The following is a 20,261-nucleotide window of genomic DNA, read 5'->3' on the forward strand; positions in this document are numbered from 1 at the left end:
GTGGCATGACAACTTAACTTTAAAACTTTGCATATTTTGGCCCAGTTTTAATGTTAAAGTTGTTTACCTGCTGTTAGGAGTTTCTATACAAACAAGCAGAGCCAAAGTATATTGCATTCACCACATTAATCAATGAGGTTTCCTATGTTTGACAACCATAAGTGTAACTGTATTTTGACAATGTCATCCCAGATTTTAGGTGTCTATACAAAAAAGCAGAGCCAAAGTATATTGCATTCACCACATTAATCAATGTGTTTCACTGTGTTTGACAACTATGAGTGCATGTTTACAACGTCACCAGAAATTGATTTCTTCTGCCCTTACAGAGTACAACTCGCATACGCTTTACAACTCCAGGGAAAAACGGACGAAGCGTTGACGATTTACAACCAAGTGATTCGGTTACGACCAACTGACATCGCATTGGTTGCTGTTGCATCAAACAATATCATCAGCATTAATAGGGTAAGTGGTTGTTAGCTGGTGGATATTGTCACCAAATGTAGTCTTATCTGAATGTACGAAACGTCGGAAATCAAATTTATATTTTTATCCCAGTGGGAACGAAATGTTTCTATATGTTGTTTTTTCTTGCATTTAATTTCCACAAACTTAACTTTTTATAAATAACGATACTTTTGTAAAAATGTTCCTCTTCAACTTTGTTCTTTCTATTGAACGGCCAAAGTTGGGCAATTACCCCAACATTATATTCTTGATAAAAATTCCCATTTTCACTCCAGGAACAAAATGTTTTTGACTCTCGCAAGAAAATGAAAGCAACCGTTGCTCCGGGGCTCGATAACAAGTTGGTTCCGTTCCAGAAGAAGAAAATCAATTTCAACCGAGCATTGCTGTTCATGTATTCAAACCAGGTTCGTTGGACCTAGATATTAACGGTGGTGTTTGGCAAATGCCACAGTGCCACAGTGTGTCCTGGCAATAATGCTACCAAGTTTATAAACTGTTTTAGTCGGTGGCATTTGCCACAGGCCTCTTTAAAGATAAGCAAATGCAATCCACATAAAACTGTGGGGTAAGATAGATATCACATAATATTCCTAATCGTGTTTTTAACGATTGTTTACTCTTTTTAGTAGCGTGAGGATACGGTTTTATAATTCTGTGAATGTTCTTTATTTATTATCGAGACGATTAAAGAAAATGAAATGTCCCATCTTGCCCCAACCTACTATACATGAACCACCATATATGCTACACGCAGTACATGCATGTATTACCATAGTGTATACAATCAAACATAGTGTATACAATCAAACATAGTGTATACATTATACCACATAACCAACACTGTACTTACCCACTCAGTGGGAGGCGTGTCGCAAACTACTAAAGTCTCTCCACCGCGAACACACCGACACCAACATCCCGTGTTTGATTCAAACGGCTCAGATTGGTCGCGAGAAAGGAGCAAATAAAGCTGTGGAGTATTTAAAGGTATGATGTCATGATAACTAATATGATGTCATAATAACTATTGTGATGTCACCACCCATGATTGGGTTAGACACAAATATGCAACATGAAATTGTTACAAGTTTTTGTATAAGTTTTTTAAAAGATTTTTTTTGTAAAAATAGCGACTAATTTATTGAAATGTATCTTCTGCTGTTTGTGACCAACCAAGTCACAATTATAATATTTCTATGTTATATTAGACGTACATCAGCGAACACAGCGACCCTGACCTTTCACCTGAAGTTGACCTCACCGATGTAAAGTTGTGTCTTGTACAACTTCTGATGGGGTCGGGAAATGTAAGTGTTTGTGTATGGCTGATAATATAAAGGATTGCATTGTAACCAACGGGTACAGGGTTCGAGGCTTGACACCGACACTGTGTGTGTTCTTGTACAACTTAGTATGGGATTAGGAAGGTTCTGAAAATGTGCATATACAATGTTGGGGTAATGTGCCAACTCTGGTCTTAAACCTAGGTCCCATGGCGTGCCTTACTGTAGGACCTTACCCATATAGAATAGAAAGTGCATATACAATGTTGGGGTAATGGGTCAACTTTGGTCTAAATCCCAGGTCCCATGGCATGCCTCACTGTAGGACCTCACCCATATAGAATAGAATGTGCATATACAATGTTGGGGTAATGGGCCAACTCTGGTCTAAATCCCAGGTCCCATGACGTGCCTCACTGTAGGACCTCACCCATATAGAATAGAATGTGCATATACAATGTTGGGGTAATGGGCCAACTTTGGTCTAAATCCCAGGTCCCATGGCATGCCTCACTGTAGGACCTCACACATACAGAATAGAATGTGCATATACAATGTTGGGGTAATGGGGCAACTCTGGTCTAAATCCCAGGACCCATGGCATGCCTCACTGTAGGACTTCACCCATATAGAATATAAGTGATTGTTGGGAATTATATTATTTTTAACATTTGCTTTTATTCCCCACAGTTAAGTGAAGCATGCGAGGTCCTTGAAAGTTTGGGTTCGTTAAGTTACACGCCAGCATTAGTGTCGTGCCTGGTTTCATTGTATGGTGCCCAACATGAAGGGGAGGGGAAAGCGACGAAGCTAATGCAACGTGCCATACAGTGGCATAAGAAGAATAAGGTGAAATATATTGTGTTACATTTAGGATGCACATTACAGAATAATTAGGTATTCTAGGATATCCTAGAATACTTTATTTCGAATCTAGAATTCCGAGTGTAGAATTTGGAATCTTTTTATGTTTATAGGAAAAAATAATTTTACCCACTTAAGTCAGTTTAAAGACTCTTTCATAGCAGCCTTGTTGGATCATGAGCTGTAAAATGATCAAAAATTGTACTATTGGGTAGTTTTTGCGTCATGAAACGTATAGCAAGCTATGAAAAGACGTTGCGAAACATTTAATCTCGAAAGTCCAACAAACACAAAAATATTTTGTAACCTCTAATCTAGAGTAATTTTAAACGAAAACATGTACTGTAATGTAAAATGTAATTTTAAATTGAAACAAAAAATGAATCCCCAAATTCCCCCCCCCCCCCACTTTTAGAGCCCGCCATCGATTATGACATCACTGATGTGGGAGGCATCGGAATATTCGCTCAAGCATAACGATCCGAAATCAGCAGCGAGCGTTCTGGAGGAACTTCTAAGGTTTGTTGGTTCAACTGAACGTTAATTTGCGCTTTGGTTTAATCAATTTAACAAATTCAAGAAATTAATAATTATTATCATTCTAGTATTTGACAGTAAAAATAACGCATATTTATTGGTGTTTTAATATTCAAACATTAGAGTGACAGAATAATTGGTAAAAATGTTGTAAACCAAAAGTTAAATTTTGTCTAATTGTCAACATTGGACTATATTCTGTTTAACACGCTACAGGTAAAAACTACTACGAAAAATATGTCCAATAAAAACGTGGCTGCTAAACCCACAATCGACTAACTCTGATCTGAATCCCAGGTCCCATCACCCCACACCTCACCCATATAGAATTATTATTGAAGTTCGTTGTTTTTTTAACTCTTGTTATTTTATACAGTTTGGATCCAAAGAACGTGAAGGTTTTGGCGAAACTAATTTTCGCATATTCGCGATTCAACCCAAGCAAGGCTCATCAGTATCCTTTATGTTTGTGGTTTGGGGTTGTGTGTTGTGTAGGCGGGAGGCAATGATGTAGTGAAGGAATGTAAGTTTATTTATCGTATGGTGGGGCAACATTAGCGGTTATAAATGGGGCAACTAGGTTCGAGGAATTGCCGTTAAGTGTCTTGCACAAAGACTCATACGCCCACAATGGTAGCAGCGACAAGCCTTGAAACAGTTACCTCTGGGCGAACAATAACCAGAGACAAGAGTGAGTGTTATATAAAGACCAGCTTGGTACTTGTAATATTCACATAAACAACTTCCAAACATCCTGTTTTACACACTATGGTTGATTAACATATGCTGGGGATTGAATAACAGAGAATATTGGAAAACTTGGTGAAACATCTGATATTGAATATTAATATTTAACTTTTTATGGTGGCCAAAGTAATATCGTAGTTTAACAACAACGTAGCTTTTGTTTTTGCTGCATGGATAACTAACAGCAGGAGAAATTAGGCCAAATTCGATATATATGTTATTCAAAAGTTGTTGTGCCAACTGCCTAGTATAACTATGATAAAAACATCGGCTACAATATAACTTATGCGTTCCCATGTTGCATTTCTCCACAAAAAAACTAAATGTTCAAAAAAACTGCAAAACACAATTGAATCTCAATATGTGTAGCCCGGAACGTTTTAGCCACGGTTTATATCAAATACACAAACAACCATGTCGGCTGTCGCCCCATATCTTCCTTAACCGCACACCACTAGAGCAAGCGAGGATCTCCCATCGTTGTCCGATCTGTCCGTGCATGTTGACGTTGATGACCTGGAACGAAACGCGTCGCGTATTACACCTCGGTACGTGAAGAAACAGAAAGAGAAAGATGTTGTGGAGGTTAATGTGGCGACCTCGCTTGTTTCGGAAGGAACGTGAGTGAAATGTTTGGTTAATTCGAGTACCTTGTATTTTTTCCTCTGATTTAAAAGTAATGTTGGATAGATAAAAATTGTTTATTTCGCATGGCAGGGCAATGACAGTCAATATAACTCAGGTGTTCTGTTTCCTAAACCTTCTGTAACTTTAAGACCGCTAACGAGTTACCACATTTGTAACTTTAAGGGTGAACTTTTTTTGAATTACCTAATCTTCAGATAAATACGCTAAACTGTTCAGGGTTTCTCAAAAAAACAACCTGTCAATCAAATTTTGTTGCAGATCAAACATAGAAATAATAAAAACAAAGAAAAGAAAGAAGAAGAAGAATCCGAAGCCACAGAATTTTCGTGAGAATTACACCCCAGATGACGAGAGATGGTTGCCCCTTCGTGAAAGGTGGGGGGGGTTATTTGGGTTCAACGACAGTTCATATAAATGCCAATATACCAGTTACTATTTTTTATCGTTTAGTAAAACACTCCAGACTGAACGTTTTAAGATTCAATTGTTTTACAGTTTTTTTTGTAAAATATTTATCTAATACAAAACCCCTATTATGATGTATTAACCCCATTGTTAGATCATACTACAAGGGACGAAGAAAAGATCGCAAGAAAGGAGGGGTTGGTAAAGGAACACAAGGTGGCGCCAACACGGGGGTCGCGGATGTTTAGTAAGTATTTATTATAATATAAAGAACAAACAAAGAAACAATATAGACATATATATATGTGTGTGGGATAAAAAAGTAACGTTTGCATGGTTTAGGTCAATGTTAAAATAAAGTATAAATGGAACAATCATTGTTTCTTGTTAAATAAAACTATGGTATAAAAACAATGTACAGATACTGAAACCACTTCTTTTATTTAATAATTTTACTAAGAAAAACATTTAAACCGTTATTAAAATTCTAAAATCTAAAAATGTATGAATTTATTTTTTACAAATATTTCGTTTTTCCAGCGATATGTCGCACAAGACTTCAGCAGCCGTTGCCCCAAACTCACCCAAACCTGGGTCCACTGGGTCGGGTAGTCACGGCAACACCCCTATAAATTCCCCCAAGCCCACCCACGTTAAAGGGGTGAAGGGCAAGAAATCCGGGGGCGGGGGTAAGAAGAAGAAGAAGGGTAAAGGGGGCTGGTAGTTCCCCCTGAGCGGAAATCATATTTGACGTTTTATTTGCAATGGAAATAAGGAATAAATATTTGCGGAGATTCGGATTCGGTTGAGTGATTACTGATTGTGACGTCATAGTGGTCATGACGTTATAATAACATTTGTTTTTAAAAACATTCATGAGCGACCGCGAACTCGTTGAACAAAAAGTTAATAATGAAACGTCATAATGAGCTGTCACGTTGACAATCGAAGTTGATTGTTAGCGAACAATCAAGATTGTGACGTCACACACGGGAATTGTGAAAAAGTCCCACGAGTTTGGTTTATTGGAATCGCCGCGCGTCGGCGTGACTTCATTATTGGGCGCGTGGTTCGTATTGATCGGGGTTGGTTTATAAAGTTGCTACGTGTAGTTGGTTGGCAGTTAGTTGGAAGGAGTCTGTAAAGCGTGTAGTATGGCTGATGTTGAATGCATGTAGTTGTTTAGGTTAGGTTAATAGTGGAGGATATAAGTTAGTGATCGTGTGTCTAAGGTTTATATGAAGTTAATGTAGCTGGGTGTGTGGGCACGTGTGTAGTATGTATATACAAGTATACAATATTGCTAGGTTTGTATATTAAGTATTCGCACTTAGACTACGTGTGTGAATGTTTAGTGCAGTAGAAAGACAATTTGCAAAATATTACGTGTTGCAGTTTTAGAATAGTAAAGGAAAATACGTTTATATAAAGTTACATTAGCTGTGTATGTAGAGTTCACTATAGTTTGTATATTGCAACTCGTGCAGTTATTTATATTGGGAGTTGAATTACACGCGATGTTCCCAGGGAAATATGAGGCGCCGGTTTCGTAAATCTAATTTAATCTAATTTAGGCAAGAATGTTAGTTGGGGTAGTTAGCGTAGGGCTGTGTGGATGAATTTATACGTTTGTTGGTGTTTAGGGAATGTTTAAGTTAATGTACAAACTATTTCGTCTTTAAGATTATTGAGTTGCAGTTAAAGAATAAACGTCGCGACGAAAGTAGTTATGTTTGAAAAATGGTGTTTTTGGTAAAATACATTAATTTTATTTTATGAACGTTTCTTATGCTTTCCCGGCGTAAGACGTCATCAGGGTAGAATGCGACAAACCAAACATTTAGGTAACGGTTTAAAAATAGGCGATTAATAGGATTTATTGCCTCTTCAATACGATAGCGAAGATCAGAATATTTAAAACAACGAAGAGAAGGAAATTAGCAGCAAAAACGAAAGTCGTTATAAATAAGCATCCTAATATATAAACTACCTGGTAACAAGTGACAGGGCGGTTGGTTGGATGTCCATGTATAAGGTCGTATCTATGTTAAAACTGACTTACAAGAGGTGACCCCATGTAACAGTAGCTTCCTGGATACCAATGTCTTGTATTTAGTAAATTATTGATGGCTTTCCTTCTATGACTTTGGTTAGTGGTTAGGGGTTGTGTTTCATATCTCTTGTATTCACACGCCATGAAGGTTCTTATTGCCGTTGACGAAAGCGACATCGCGGAAAAGACGTTTGAATGTAAGTGCATTGTTTACTATTGTGATGTAGGAATACGGTTTTGAAATAACTATTGTGTCTTTAAATTAAAACAAAGTGTTTTTATTTTAATTTAAGAAAAAAAGTTTTTTTTTAATTGATAATTCGCTTTGTTATTTTAAGCGGCGTTTACACTACAGCGTAGCTCGCCTCGGTGTAAAAAGAACAAACAAAGAAATATCTACACCCAGCGTTGTTTAGCGCAGGCCAGTGTATATACTTCTTTGTTTGTTCTTTTTCACAATAGCTGTTATGTACAAACTATCCGAGACCTAAATTATTTTCATGAAATATTAATATCTTGTTGTTATCCTTATTCAGGGTATTTGAACCAAATCCATAAACCTGACAATGATATAGTGGTCAGCCATGCTGGGGAACCTCCGCATTTGCCTACACTTAAGTTTATGAGTAAGTATAGTATATAGTAGGGTGGGGTAAGATGGGACACCTTTAACACGTAATATCCAAATATCCTGATCGTGTTTTAAACAATTACCAACGACATATGGAAGTCGTGAGAATACGGTTTTATAATTCTTGGATGTTCTTTTTCAAATCAGACAAAAAAATGGAATGAAAAGGTGTCTCATCTTCCCCCATCCTAATATAAATGTTTTTATCTTTTCGAATTCGATAACGAAGACCAAATTAATTAAAACAACAAAGAGAAGGAAATTAGCACAGTCGTTATAACACGGGTGTTTTGTTTCATACACCTCGTGCTTGCTTATAAGTTACCACGTATGTAACTTTGTGGTTATATTTACTCGGTAACAAAGCTTTGCATTGCTGGGAAACCTGTGTTTCATAGAAACTCTTTATCAGCGGTTAATGTTTCTATGTACACGTCATGTAAACACGTCACAATGGTGTGTGTGTGCGCATATAATGAACTAAATTTGTAGTTTCATTTAAAATAATAAATATTGAAATAATTGCTATAAATCATATGAAGTATTTTGATAATGTTATTCGTGTTTAGTTTTCAACGCCTATTTACAGAATACAAATTAATTATGTATATCGTAGGTTACACGATAGGATTGTTTATTATTTTATTTTATCAACCATATTTACAAAATCATATAACCGTATCCTCACTAAATGAACTATGTTAAAAATTGATCGAAAAGATGAGATAATGTGCGCCAACGGTATCCATCTTACCCCACAGTTTTACATTTATTTATTAAAATTTAGTTTAAAATATTTATTTCAATCTTTCGCAATTCCATCTTCGATTTTAACGATTTAAATTATGACGTCACAGGCGAAGGTGCGGTTTTCCCCAGTGACGAAATAAAGAACATTATGACGCAGAGCAACAAAAAGTTGGAGGAATTCAAAAATAAATATTCCTTAAAATGCGCCGAAAAAAAAGTAAGTCAATTGTTGCATTATTACTAAATAAATATAAAATGACGTCACAATCGTTACGCTGAGCGACACTAAATTAATTTTAAAATTCCGAATAATAATAATGTCGCTATCTTTTAGACAGAGTGTTTATATACGGAGTCATCTGCTTTTAGAATCGTTGTGGGTATTTTGTCGACAATAAGTTTCTAATTATTTAAAGCAAACGAATTAATTGATTTTGGTTGATTATTGATCCGACAACTTTATTATAACCTTCGACCTGTTGTATGGAGTTCACAGTGTGTGGTTATAAGGGGTTGTTCAGGAGGGAATTAGGGGGTGTGTAATATCGGAGCTTTTTAATTAAAATAACAAAGCAACTCAACTTATTACAACGTTGGTTTAAGGTGTCTTTGTATTGAAACTGTTGGTACGCCGTAAAAATAGTTGCATCCTTATATGGATAAGATTTTAATTCGAACGAGCTAACTTGGTTATGACAAACTGTTCCGGGTTATGGGCCAACTCTGGCTTAAATCCCAGGTCCCATGGTATGTTTTGGCGCTGAAGTATATAACTCGTTCATATATAAAATGAAAAATCGTGCAATTTAAAAAACAACAATGAACTTATAAAACCATTTTCATCGCAGATAAAATGCAAACTGGTGTTCCAACTTAGCGATAAATCGCCCGGCGAAACAATTGTAAAAATCGCAAATGAGGAGGCGTGTGACGTAATAGTGATGGGGACGCGGGGACTCGGCGCAGTTCGCCGAACAATCCTCGGTTCGGTCAGCGATTACGTCATCCATCATGCCAGGATTCCCGTCATCATTTGCCCGAAGTAAAAATATGGGGAATATTGTTTATTTAGTGTTTTAAAGTAAAAATTGTTCTAAAGGTTTAATTTAACTTAGTATTTGTTGCTTTAAAGTAATGTGTGTGTTTTGGTTCAGTATATGAAAAACGTAACAAACAAAATCAAGTCCAACCAACAGGGTGTCATTCGCCTAAAATAACATCATCGGTTTCTTACACAAATATTATCCAGCGTGTTTCAAATTTTTAAATGTTTCGTTTAAATTGGTTGTTGTTGTTTTGAAACTGTATATTTGGTTTATAATGTAACAAATAACAAATTAATAAACTTTAAACATACGAAAACACAAAAGTTTGATTTCAATTTTATTGACATAATATCTAATATTTCCTAATTTATTTTGAACAATTAACAACGCTCTTTTAGAGTGGTGTAAATGCGGTTATAAAGTTCTGTAAATATTCTTTGTTTACTACTAAATGGAATGACGAAAAAAAAGAAAACTTAAACCATTTTACCACAACGTGAGATAAATTGAATTAACATTTGGCGTACAGTCGTTATATTATACATATGCTAATAAATGCCAGTGGAGCTATTTTAGAAACATTTTTATGGTGGAAACTAGTTTATCTCAACATATACTTATACTATAAATTAAACTGGGTTTACACGTATATGATGCACGGTGTCCATTGTGTAGTAGGTTGGTATACATTATATGTACAGTGATGTGGGGGAATACGGGACATCTTTTGGCACATAATATCCAAATATCCTGATCGTGTTTTAAACAATTACCGACGGTCTATGGGAGTCGTGAGGATACGCTTGTTATAATTCTTTGAATATTCTTTGTTTACTACCAAAATGGTCGAAAAAATAGAATATAAAGGTGTCCCATCTCCACCCCACCCTACTATACAATGAATTATACATGGTTATTTACTTATGGCACACCAGCACAGGAACACGAGCATGGTGTACAATGTATCCGCTCACTGATCCCAATATTGTACGTCGTACAACACCAAGACCACGTGACCCTGTGATTATGATGTCACACTTCTCTTTATCGGCCAATCGAACCAACGCCTCGCCTGTTGCGTCATTGATGACGTCAAACACGAACCGATGGTGCACCTAAAGCGTATAGGCCGCACAATAAACCAGATGCCACGTCACCCTCACCACACACACGCCACACACCACACACCACACACACACGCCACACCACGCACACACGCCACACCACGTGCACACACATACACGCCACACCACCCACCTTTCCTTCCATCTGATGCAACTTCGTTTCAAACTTCGTCATCAACTGGTGAACTTCACGTTTAGTTTTGCGAATCATTTCCTCCAGTTCATTAACAGGAAACGGTGCAACCACGCCACCTAGGGTTGATTAAGTACTTTGATGACGTCATTATTCATATGACGTCACTGGTTCATATTACGTTTAGAATAAAGTGCTACAAATATGGTCCAACTAATAGTTTACTAAAGGGATATTTCACCAACAACCGGCATAACCAGTCTCTTGTTTAAATAGGGTATATGACGTCATTAGTTATTATGACGTCATCAACTCACCGAAATATGGCTGGTAAATAGAAGGTTGCTCAGCAACATGGCCGATTATGACCTCATTTTCGTCTTTGTGGATATTCTTGAAATACCCTGAATATAGATAGTTACGTCATGAATAAGGATAGTTACGTCATGAACATTTAAGAATCATATGTTTATGACGTCATATAAAGCCGTAAGCGATAATCAAACTCAAGAGTATAAAAATATTGAGCAATAACAAGCAGAATATATTGGTGTTGACGCCATCAGGCATAAAGTGGAATTTGAAATTGATCTTTAAGTAAAAACAATTGTATTTTGCCAACGTTACATCTGCCATAAAGAGTGTAGCTGTAAAACAAAATTTACCTTTTTACCAGAACAGCAATTTCAAGTAAAGTATTGTAATATGCAATAACGGTAGAATATATAATAACAATATATATCAACTTACAATTAAACGCATGCTCAGCGATGTCGCTTCCATCAACTGCTATTAATACTCGCATCTTGGTCTTACATAAAGTCCTGTCGCGCAACTATACTGCGTTGAGTGGAAGTAAAATCCATAATACAGTAAGCACTCATGCGTGAGGAGGAACTGTGCGCATAATAAAGAAACAAAGGAGGAAATGAAGTTGAACCACCATGTTAGTGTACCATGGTTAAATATTAATATTGGAGGGTGAAGTTGATGCTGACACGGTGTATATGTGTGTGTTGTGGTGTAATATATGGTTTGCGTGTGAGATCATATACCTTTGTGTAGGGTTAGGGTTAATTGTACTGTTGGGTAATGGATACCGTTAGCAAATAATATCCCATATTTCCAGATCGTGTTTTATGTATATTATGGTGGGGCAAAATGGGTCTCTTTAACTCACAGTATTCCATGTTTCCAGATCTTTTCTACGGCCCAATGGAGCGATAAATAAAGAATGAAAACATGGCCCATTTTACCCCAACCTATTGGACCATCTTACCCCAACCTTCAATATCTTGGCTGTAAAGGAACGCGCATAATCTACCCGGATGCTAAAAGACTAAGGGACTCATTACCCGCGCTCATTAAAACACAAAGTATTTATTACTCAAAACAATTGCAAATAATTAAAAGTTAAAACGGCAAAACGCGTTTAGTAAGCGAAACACTTTGTTGACGGTAATTTTACTCGAAAATTATTTTATGCAATTTACATATGAACAAGTATATCATTAAGCATGGTATATAAGTACTGGCACTTTCGAATTATGCATTACATAATCACTAACAGATCCGAGGATTGCTCTCTTGATCATTCCCATACCACGTGACCCGGTCACTATTGCGCCACAATGCTCTTTGTCCACCATTTTAACAATGGCTTCACCAAGTTTATCTTGTGTTGCTTCGAACACGAGCTTGTATTTTATCTTTAAAGCAAAATATGGGTTCATTTTTAATGAATTACTGCAATATTGCATTGATTAAATGAATTGGGCACGCGAGGCCAAATTTAATAACCCACAACTAAAACGTAACAGAGCGATTTGATTGGCTATGAACGGGAATGACTGCGTGCCAGCTTTAGATATTGTCCGAAATAATCGTCATACCTTTGTGGGGGATTGTGTTAGGCATGGCTGACAATTTAGAAAACCCATTGCCATTAGTGACCACTGGGTTGGAGCAACTGCCGTTAAAAGTTACTTGCCCAAGGACACATACGACCGCAATGTTAGCAGCGGCGAGATTTGAACCACCTACCGCTCGGTTCTTTAACTTTGCGTCATATTTTTTCTTCAACAATTCGAATTCTCGTTGAATTTCCTCAGGAATTTCTTCTGCCAAGTAATCTTTGGGGATTGACGAGACTGCCCCGCCGGCTGTAATAATGTGGTATTGGTTGCAGTACAATAATATCTTGGTATCATATCCACACACTGCAATAGCTTCTGCAACTCGACTGTGAGCATGGGAGTGGCAACCATGGATGAGTCACTCAAGTTTCCACCCATGAGAATATAAATGACCAAACCAACCAAAAGTCATGCCTGCTTATCCACACACTGCAATACCTTCAGTAACTCGACTGTGGGCATGGGAGTGGCAACCATGGATAAACCACAAACATACACCTATAGTCAATAATATGCATTAGATACAACTACAAAAGCTACAAACCAAAATGCGCGTGATACGCCGATGGTTTCTCAACCACGTGACCAACAACGATCTCGTTTTGTGATTTGTGAAAGTTTTCCAAATACCCTGAAACGACACAACGTTATACAGTAAGGTGGGGGAGATGGGACACCTTTTCCATCTATTTTCTCACCAATTTGGTGGGAAGCATTCAATCATATAAAATTTAAAGAATTATGAAACCTTATCCCCACGACTCCCTTATACCGATGTTTATTATATAAAACACGATCAGGATGTTTGGATATCATGTGCTAAAGGTGTCCCATCTTCCCCCACCCTACTGCATATAGTTACTAGAATTACAATAACGGTTTATAAAGGCTAGTTATAATGTAGGGTTGGATACCGTCAGAACACAATATCTAATATTTCCTAATCGTGTTTTTAACAATTAAACAGTGCCCTTTTAGAGTTGTGAAGATACGGTTGTACAATTCTGTGTAAATATTATTAGTTTTCTAGAAAATGGGACAATAAAACAAAACGAAATGTCCCATCTTACCCCACGCATGTCCCATCTTACCCCACTCTACAATATTAGAAATCCGCAATACTTACATTCGAAAGCTTTTTCTGCGATCTCGCTTCCGTCTACTGAGATTAAAACCTTCATGATTCCAAGTTGCAATGTGCTGTGTGAACTGTGAAGGACCTCCGTGGCAACTACGATATCAAACACAAATATTTAATTTGTGCGATAATATTTGTTTGAAATATGTCGAAAGAGCCGTTAATAATTTTGACAGGCATTAATTAAAAATTTAGCTTAAAACGTTAGAACAACATTTTTGTTGGTAACAGTCTTTTTGAACTATTGCAAAAATATAGAAAATATAAAATTGAATGAGAAAAGAGTTTTAGATACTTGTATTGTATTTCTATGGGAGTCATATTTGTGACAGTATTTATTCGGCACCACTGGCATGTGATGTCACCGGCAAAGATTCTGCCAGAATGACGGTGTGTTTTATTTGAACGGATAGGAATATTGTTGTTGTTGTTGGGAAATATGCCGCTGCCAAAGTTAAAACCAACTGTGGTAGCTGCAGGAGTCGCTGGCGTGGCTATTGGTAAGTTCTTAACTTAATTCATGAATTATTTTGTGTAAGCTGTTTTAAATGAATGTTGTAAGTTACAACTTGTAACTTATTTATCCTCGCATGGCGGGGTGTGTGTTCTGTTTCATACACCTCGTGCCCTCTTACGAGTTACCATGTATGTTACTTTAGAGATAATTGTTTAGTGCATGTTTTTTCTTTGTTAAGTTTAAAAAAGCATGTTTTTTTTGCTTTAATTTTCACAAACCAATGGGGTCCACCTGCTTTTACCTCCCGAATATATGCCACTGGTCCAAGCACTCCAGGTGATGTGGCCATGTCTATAATATTTAACTAAATGTAAATTGTTTTTTGCTACATCCTGTATTTTTGTTTAAGCTATTATTTAATCTTCGCTACTGTAATCGAAGAGACAAATGCAAAAAAATCTAATCTATGTTTTATGATGCTAAACACAGGAGCTGCTGTCGGATATTTCTTGTTCCAGCGTCGAAAGTCGAGGATATTTGAGGAAACTGATGAAGGGATTGGGGATGTGGATTCCATTGTCTCGGAGGAGGAGGTGAGAGGAGTGGGAGCATTGGGAGGGTGCGGGCACCCTGGATAACTGAATGTAACTGGTGTTCTGTTTCATACACCTTGTACCCGCCTATGAGCAACCGCGTATGTAGCTTAGCGGCTGATTTTTTTTATGGCTGATAGTTTGGACAACCCATTAGTGACCACTGGGTTGGAGCAATCGCCGTTAAAAGTGTCTTGCCCAAAAACACATTTGCTCATATTGGTAGCAGCATCAAGTCTAACCTGTGGCCATGGGTTAGAAGCAGGTCACTAATGGCTAGCCACTGTACCATTGCCATGCCACCCTGGGTGTTGTGGTGTAAGACCTACATTTTAAATTTTAAAGGTTGATAAATAATGTTGATTTCTAGATCGAACGACAAATTCTTCCAATGCGTGAGATCACATGTTCGGGAGTAGTAAAGAATGTGACATCACAACCTGTGACATCACCACCTGTGACATCACCACCTGTGGCATCACCGTCTATAACATCACCAAAAAACCCGAAACAGACAACGAACATGTTTGAATCGACGCCAAACAAGCTTGATGATGTTAAAATCACGGACGCTGAAATTAAACCTCGTTTGGCGAAGATAGTGGTGTTAGGGTTGGAGGGTTGTGGGAAGTCCACACTACTTAATGTGTTGGCTAAGAGGCCCGAGGAAGGGTATTCCCCCACACAGGGATTCAATGTGGTTCAAATACAAAGTGGGGAGTGTTCGCTAAGTGTGATGGAAGGTAGGTGTTTAATCTGCTGTGTGTAATGTGTGGGTTTATAGTAAAGTTGATTTCTTGGTATTTTCTAAACACACTATTGTTGTCTATTCTATATGGGTGAGGTTCTACAGTAAGGCATGCCATGGGACCTGGAATTTAAGCCAGAGTTGGCCCATTACCCCAATATTGTATATACACATTTTATTCTATATGGATGAGGTCCTACAGTGAGGCATGCCATGGGACTTGGACCAGAGTTGGCCCATTACCCCTTAAGATTATTACATTAATATTCCTCCACCCTTAGTTGGAGGTGGTCCTTCAACACGAAGGTATTGGTCGCACTTTACCTCTGACATGGATTTGTTGATCTACGTTGTCGATGGCTCCGATAAAAATAATTTCAACGAATCAAAGTCTGAGTTAATGAAAGTGCTCGCTGAATCGACCAATCAAGTTCCTTGCCTATTGATTTCAAATAAACAGGTATTGAATGGGTGTATATGTGTGTTGTTAGTTTTAAGCCAACTCAACCTATCGAAAAAAGTAGTTAAGTACACTAAGTTACTACTACTAGTTTAGACTTACTTTATTACAGCGTAAGTTGGAGCGGTTAGTACGGTTTATAATTTGCATGTAAAATGATACGTGAGTATAAATTATTGCCATTCAATACTATGCAGAACTTTCCAGTGTAAAAGTCTAAATAACAAGATTTTTGTTCCAATTCATAAACTTTCCCAGGATTTGGAGAATGCTGAAAAATGTTCGTCGATATTTAACAGCAAAGACTTGAAGGAGATCGGTCGTAAAACAAGCGGAAACATCACAATATTGGATGCTACATGTTGTGCTAATGGTGGGGAGGGGGTATCGTTCCGTGAAACTGTGATATCTATTATGTTAAGTCTGTTGAACGAACAACAAACATGAATATGCAATACTGATAACACAGGGACGTATTCAGGGGGGTTAAAGGGGGCAAGGAAACCCTTTTTGTGGTAATGGAGCACGGGACATCTATGCTTTATTACCAAACATCTGGTTTCAAGCATGTCGCAAAAAAAAAAATCTTTGAGTTAGTTGGTTCCGCCCCCATTTAAAATTCCTGGGTACCCCCTTGGCCTCATGAGATTAATTCCAATCTCAAAGCAATAAACAAAGAATGAAGCTACAAACATGGAAGATACAAACAGGTTGGATGATTATACTTGTTCCTTGAAATAAATTCAAATCTTTTTTTAGGTTTAAGTCTGAGGTGATAAAACACATTTGGTTTGAAATGTTCTAACTAAGCCACGCATTTGTGGGTATTGTATGTATAAGGAATTGTTTTAGCATAATATTATTACCAAATTTTCATCGTTTATTTTTCAAATATATTTCCAAGGTTACATTCACCTAATATAGGAATCCATGCCATGGAATTCGTTATAACAATTAATCCAAAGTGTAAATTTGGTCAAGTATTGTTGTGTTAACTTTAAATTTGGTTGCAGTGAAAACCCTCATTCCCTTTCCCTGTCAACTACTTAATTCGAATATTCTTGTAATTTGATAACCGTATCAATATAACATGAGATTTACTTTATCAGGGTAAAAGTAGCATATATATATTATATTGTAAAAGTTGGCAGTTTTTTTATTACAACTATTGTTGTAACACAACAACTTGAATATGATGTCATAATGTTAATTCTAGCATAAAAATGTTGTTGCATTTTTTTTAAATCCGATTTTTGCTGGCGATGATTCTTGATGTTTATTATTTTTTGAAGCAGTGTTTACAATAAGCATGTAGAAAGTTTCATTTATTCGAACAAATTCTGTAATGTTTCAAAGTGCCAATATTAAAGCTTTTGCTAAAAATGTTTATTTATTAAAATATCTTTGCCTTGCCATGGGTGTATGTGTAAAAGTGATCATTTCTCTGGAATAGTTTAAAAATTCCAATTAGTGAAGTTAATGCTTTATAAAACTTTTTTTTGGAGTTTTTTTTGTAAAACATATATCAAAGCATTCAAAAAGAACCCCCCCATTAAAAACTTGTGTTTTCAAACACAACACATTATCAGTACAAAGTGTATTGCAATACAGATGTCGTACAATCATATTCCAGTAACACACAAAGCATAAACATAAGTAACTAAAGCACAATTAATCTTGGATTGGAAACACCACTAAGTTCAGTGTACAAGTCATATGGTGTAATTAATAAGTGTACAATATATTATCATTATGTGATAAATGATATTACACTTTTATTTCTAGAACAACACTTCTGGCATATCCGGCTTATATACCAATGTTTCATCGTCCGATACAGGTTGTTCAACAGCGTGAATATTTTGCGCTGTTGAGTTTCATTCACTCAGACGAATATGACCGATATAGGACGTTTAAACTTTGGTATGAAAATAAATGCAGGAAGAGCTGTTTTAGAAACAATTTTATATGAATAAAAATGTAGACCATGTTACCCCAAACTACAATTCAATGGAATGAATTAACGCGGTGTCCTTACATTTTACATCGTTGGGTAAAACACAAACTTACCCCAACCTATTATATTTTAACATTGGTGTAAAATCCTTGCATATACATTGTATAATAGGTTAATTAATATGGGGTTTACAATATAGTTGCACCTTACAATATACATTGTATAGTTTGCTATATATTGTATACACAATGAATTATACATGGTTATTTACTTATGGCACACCAGCACAGGAACACGAGCATGGTGTACAATGTATCCGCTCACTGACCCTAATATTGTACGTCGTACAACACCAAGACCACGTGACCCTGTGATTATGATGTCACACTTCTCTTTATCGGCCATCTTTACAACGGCTTCACCTGGTGAAAGGTCGTTAACGTGGAAGTCAAGTTTGTAGGAAACCTGGGAATTGTTTTAAAATAACTTAGATAGCATAATTTTGTTAAATGGCTTACATAGCATAGTTTTGTATTTATCTCTCTAAATAAAATAGCGAAGATCAAACTGATTATATTATGTAGCTTAATTATTAATTAAAAAATTGTTTTTAACAAGAGCAGGCTTATTACAATTCATTCAAAGGTAGATATTTATGAATGCGAGGTTGATAGAGTTTAACTTATTTATCCCGTGGCAGGGCAATGACAGTCGTTATACCAAGTGTGTTTTGTTTCATACACCTCGTACCCGCTTACAAGTTACCGTTACCACGTAACTTTCTGGGTGATTATTTATTCTGGGTTTGAGCAATTGGCACCATTCGGTGTCTTGCCCGAGGACACACACCAAATGCAAATTTTGCACCCTCTGTTATTTAAACATTAAATGTTCTTACATCTTTATGGTTCGCCATCATGTTCGTAAACTTTTTTTTAAGTTCATGAATCTTTGCTTTGGCTTTCGCAGCTTCAGCTTTCATTTCTTCAACTGGGTACGCCACCTCTCCTGCTGTAAGGGTTTGGGGTTAAGTTGTATGGATGTAACTTATTTATCCTCGCATGGTGGGGCAATGACAGTCGTTATAACACAGGTGTTCTGTTTCATACACCTCGTGCCCGCTTACAAGTTACCACATATGTAACTTATTTATCCTCGCATGGTGGAACATGACAGTTGTTATAACACAGTTGTTCTGTTCGACACACCTTCTGTCTGGTTGGCAAAATTTAACTATTGGTTTATAATTAATATTAAGGTTGCAGTAAAAATATTGCGAAGCACTGATAAGTTGAAACTTACCCAAGAAAACATAGGTTGGTAAATGTGGGGGTTCCGCTGCGTGCCCGATGATCACTTCATTCCCTTCTTTGTGTATGTTGGTGAAATACCCTGCGTGTATGGAGTGTTAAATAAACATTTAGCCTATTATGTATAATACCATGTGTGTATGTATTACAGCAGGGTAGGACGCATTAGGTGTTTGTAACTATAGGTAAGCGTCATGCATGCACAACTATGTCTCGCGGGGGCAAGACGTTAATTTTCGCGTGCTTATTAACCGACTGAAGCCACGAAATTTTAATACAGATTTGGTTCATATTTTAATTAATTAGCGTGCATGGGCAAAATAGTGACTTGCATAACCAAAATTTGTGAACAAAATCGCGCGTGCACATGCCTCTTTGCAGAGTGTGCAATGGTACGCGTGTTGCGGTTAATGTTTAACTTGGGTGGTGGCCCGTTAATGTCGTAATGTCGTTAAGTTCGATTTTGTGCTGACTGTGCATACGTGGCATAACGATTTTGTGATGACCATGCATTCGTGTCATAACAGTGGCGTTTACACTAAAGCGTAGCACGCCTCGGTGTAAAAAGAACAAACAAAGTAATATCTACACCCAGCGTTGTTCAGCGCAGGTTAGCGTAGATATTTCTTTGTTTGTTCTTTTAAGCGACGTTTACGCGTTCCGGGGTTCAATGTACTACATTTATTATTACTAATTAGTAATAATGATTAGATAATGACATCATGAATTAGAGACAATCGACACAATAAATACTAGAATACGACCCAACATAGGTCAATTGACAATTCGAACACACACACGTCACAATACTTACATTCGAAAGCTTTTTCTGCAATCGTGCTGTTGTCTACTGCAATAAAGACCTTCATTGTTACGTATGAATATGCTGGCTGACGAAATAAATATGTTTGCAACGAATTCTAGTAGCTCTCTTTTATCGCGTCTGTCGCGGTCGGAAGGGAAAAAATAAATTTGCGGTTTGTGTTC

The 20,261-nt window shown here is 37.0% G+C and overlaps 6 protein-coding genes across 9 annotated transcripts in view; 3 read left to right on the plus strand and 3 right to left on the minus strand.

Annotated features, from left to right (window-relative positions):
• The window catches only part of LOC100182362 (signal recognition particle subunit SRP72-like), a 7,766-nt gene extending 2,008 nt beyond the window's left edge, over positions 1-5,758 (plus strand). The window contains exons 6-16 of the mRNA XM_002130377.5: positions 330-468; positions 747-878; positions 1,333-1,461; positions 1,683-1,781; positions 2,448-2,606; positions 3,037-3,140; positions 3,535-3,612; positions 4,364-4,525; positions 4,812-4,928; positions 5,113-5,205; positions 5,499-5,758. Coding sequence (XP_002130413.1) covers positions 330-468; positions 747-878; positions 1,333-1,461; positions 1,683-1,781; positions 2,448-2,606; positions 3,037-3,140; positions 3,535-3,612; positions 4,364-4,525; positions 4,812-4,928; positions 5,113-5,205; positions 5,499-5,682 — 1,396 coding nt within the window. The 3' untranslated portion in view covers positions 5,683-5,758. The remainder of the gene's footprint in view (positions 1-329; positions 469-746; positions 879-1,332; positions 1,462-1,682; positions 1,782-2,447; positions 2,607-3,036; positions 3,141-3,534; positions 3,613-4,363; positions 4,526-4,811; positions 4,929-5,112; positions 5,206-5,498) is intronic.
• Positions 5,759-7,030: 1,272 nt separating this feature from the next.
• LOC100180023 (universal stress protein YxiE) lies at positions 7,031-9,748 on the plus strand. 3 transcript variants are annotated; one of them, XM_009860155.3, is made up of 4 exons: positions 7,031-7,208; positions 7,548-7,637; positions 8,500-8,609; positions 8,727-8,883. In XM_009860155.3, exons 1-4 carry the CDS (start codon positions 7,154-7,156, stop codon positions 8,796-8,798), a joined length of 327 nt encoding a protein of 108 aa, XP_009858457.1. In that variant the 5' UTR covers positions 7,031-7,153; the 3' UTR covers positions 8,799-8,883. The 3 variants fall into 3 exon arrangements, with proteins under 3 accessions (XP_009858457.1, XP_018670878.1, XP_002130444.1); XM_018815333.2 differs by lacking the exon at positions 8,727-8,883 and adding an exon at positions 9,241-9,748 and having other exon boundaries at positions 7,040-7,208; positions 8,500-8,613; XM_002130408.5 differs by lacking the exon at positions 8,727-8,883 and adding an exon at positions 9,241-9,748 and having other exon boundaries at positions 7,054-7,208.
• A 93-nt stretch (positions 9,749-9,841) lies between these two features.
• On the minus strand, positions 9,842-11,561 carry LOC100177679 (universal stress protein YxiE). The gene is made up of 5 exons (XM_026838166.1): positions 11,446-11,561; positions 11,013-11,099; positions 10,696-10,814; positions 10,334-10,553; positions 9,842-10,126 (listed from the first exon to the last, which is right to left on the minus strand). The coding sequence occupies exons 1-4, from the start codon at positions 11,498-11,500 to the stop codon at positions 10,356-10,358; spliced, it is 459 nt and encodes a 152-aa protein (XP_026693967.1). The 5' UTR covers positions 11,501-11,561; the 3' UTR covers positions 9,842-10,126; positions 10,334-10,355.
• A 493-nt stretch (positions 11,562-12,054) lies between these two features.
• Positions 12,055-13,844, minus strand: LOC100181607 (universal stress protein YxiE-like). Its single transcript, XM_002130652.4, has 4 exons — positions 13,738-13,844; positions 13,156-13,242; positions 12,739-12,857; positions 12,055-12,404 (listed from the first exon to the last, which is right to left on the minus strand). The coding sequence occupies exons 1-4, from the start codon at positions 13,790-13,792 to the stop codon at positions 12,207-12,209; spliced, it is 459 nt and encodes a 152-aa protein (XP_002130688.1). The 5' UTR covers positions 13,793-13,844; the 3' UTR covers positions 12,055-12,206.
• A 258-nt stretch (positions 13,845-14,102) lies between these two features.
• LOC100175361 (ADP-ribosylation factor-like protein 4A) lies at positions 14,103-16,676 on the plus strand. Its single transcript, XM_002130569.4, has 5 exons — positions 14,103-14,249; positions 14,696-14,799; positions 15,170-15,542; positions 15,829-16,007; positions 16,266-16,676. The coding sequence occupies exons 1-5, from the start codon at positions 14,189-14,191 to the stop codon at positions 16,452-16,454; spliced, it is 906 nt and encodes a 301-aa protein (XP_002130605.1). The 5' UTR covers positions 14,103-14,188; the 3' UTR covers positions 16,455-16,676.
• Positions 16,677-17,589: 913 nt separating this feature from the next.
• On the minus strand, positions 17,590-20,251 carry LOC113474010 (universal stress protein in QAH/OAS sulfhydrylase 3'region-like). Of its 2 annotated transcripts, none has more exons than XM_009860304.3 (4): positions 20,089-20,251; positions 19,267-19,356; positions 18,863-18,972; positions 17,590-18,429 (listed from the first exon to the last, which is right to left on the minus strand). In XM_009860304.3, the coding sequence occupies exons 1-4, from the start codon at positions 20,141-20,143 to the stop codon at positions 18,232-18,234; spliced, it is 453 nt and encodes a 150-aa protein (XP_009858606.1). In that variant the 5' UTR covers positions 20,144-20,251; the 3' UTR covers positions 17,590-18,231. The 2 variants fall into 2 exon arrangements, with proteins under 2 accessions (XP_009858606.1, XP_002130652.1); XM_002130616.5 differs by having other exon boundaries at positions 18,863-18,975; positions 20,089-20,245.
• Positions 20,252-20,261: the final 10 nt, after the last annotated feature.

This window comes from Ciona intestinalis, unplaced genomic scaffold (genome assembly GCF_000224145.3).
Source record: "Ciona intestinalis unplaced genomic scaffold, KH HT000063.1, whole genome shotgun sequence".
NCBI classification, from domain to species: domain Eukaryota; kingdom Metazoa; phylum Chordata; class Ascidiacea; order Phlebobranchia; family Cionidae; genus Ciona; species Ciona intestinalis.

What these genes read in the sequence shown, in the direction of transcription:
- LOC100180023 (XM_002130408.5), top strand. Translation starts at nt 7,154, where the DNA reads ATGAAGGTTCTTATTGCCGTTGACGAAAGCGACATCGCGGAAAAGACG. An exon ending in CGCGGAAAAGACGTTTGAAT is followed by an intron (nt 7,209 to 7,547) that starts GTAAGTGCATTG and finishes ATCCTTATTCAG; the next exon opens with GGTATTTGAACCAAATCCAT. An exon ending in GCCTACACTTAAGTTTATGA is followed by an intron (nt 7,638 to 8,499) that starts GTAAGTATAGTA and finishes ATGACGTCACAG; the next exon opens with GCGAAGGTGCGGTTTTCCCC.
- LOC100177679 (XM_026838166.1), bottom strand. Translation starts at nt 11,500, where the DNA reads ATGCGAGTATTAATAGCAGTTGATGGAAGCGACATCGCTGAGCATGCG. An exon ending in TATTTACCAGCCATATTTCG is followed by an intron (nt 10,815 to 11,012) that starts GTGAGTTGATGA and finishes AATCAACCCTAG; the next exon opens with GTGGCGTGGTTGCACCGTTT. An exon ending in TGCATCAGATGGAAGGAAAG is followed by an intron (nt 10,554 to 10,695) that starts GTGGGTGGTGTG and finishes TATACGCTTTAG; the next exon opens with GTGCACCATCGGTTCGTGTT.
- LOC100181607 (XM_002130652.4), bottom strand. Translation starts at nt 13,792, where the DNA reads ATGAAGGTTTTAATCTCAGTAGACGGAAGCGAGATCGCAGAAAAAGCT. An exon ending in GGCGTATCACGCGCATTTTG is followed by an intron (nt 12,858 to 13,155) that starts GTTTGTAGCTTT and finishes ACATTATTACAG; the next exon opens with CCGGCGGGGCAGTCTCGTCA. An exon ending in CAAAGTTAAAGAACCGAGCG is followed by an intron (nt 12,405 to 12,738) that starts GTAGGTGGTTCA and finishes TTTGCTTTAAAG; the next exon opens with ATAAAATACAAGCTCGTGTT.
- LOC100175361 (XM_002130569.4), top strand. Translation starts at nt 14,189, where the DNA reads ATGCCGCTGCCAAAGTTAAAACCAACTGTGGTAGCTGCAGGAGTCGCT. An exon ending in CCATTGTCTCGGAGGAGGAG is followed by an intron (nt 14,800 to 15,169) that starts GTGAGAGGAGTG and finishes GTTGATTTCTAG; the next exon opens with ATCGAACGACAAATTCTTCC. An exon ending in TTCGCTAAGTGTGATGGAAG is followed by an intron (nt 15,543 to 15,828) that starts GTAGGTGTTTAA and finishes CTCCACCCTTAG; the next exon opens with TTGGAGGTGGTCCTTCAACA.
- LOC113474010 (XM_002130616.5), bottom strand. Translation starts at nt 20,143, where the DNA reads ATGAAGGTCTTTATTGCAGTAGACAACAGCACGATTGCAGAAAAAGCT. An exon ending in ACCAACCTATGTTTTCTTGG is followed by an intron (nt 18,976 to 19,266) that starts GTAAGTTTCAAC and finishes AAACCCTTACAG; the next exon opens with CAGGAGAGGTGGCGTACCCA. An exon ending in TGATGGCGAACCATAAAGAT is followed by an intron (nt 18,430 to 18,862) that starts GTAAGAACATTT and finishes AACAATTCCCAG; the next exon opens with GTTTCCTACAAACTTGACTT.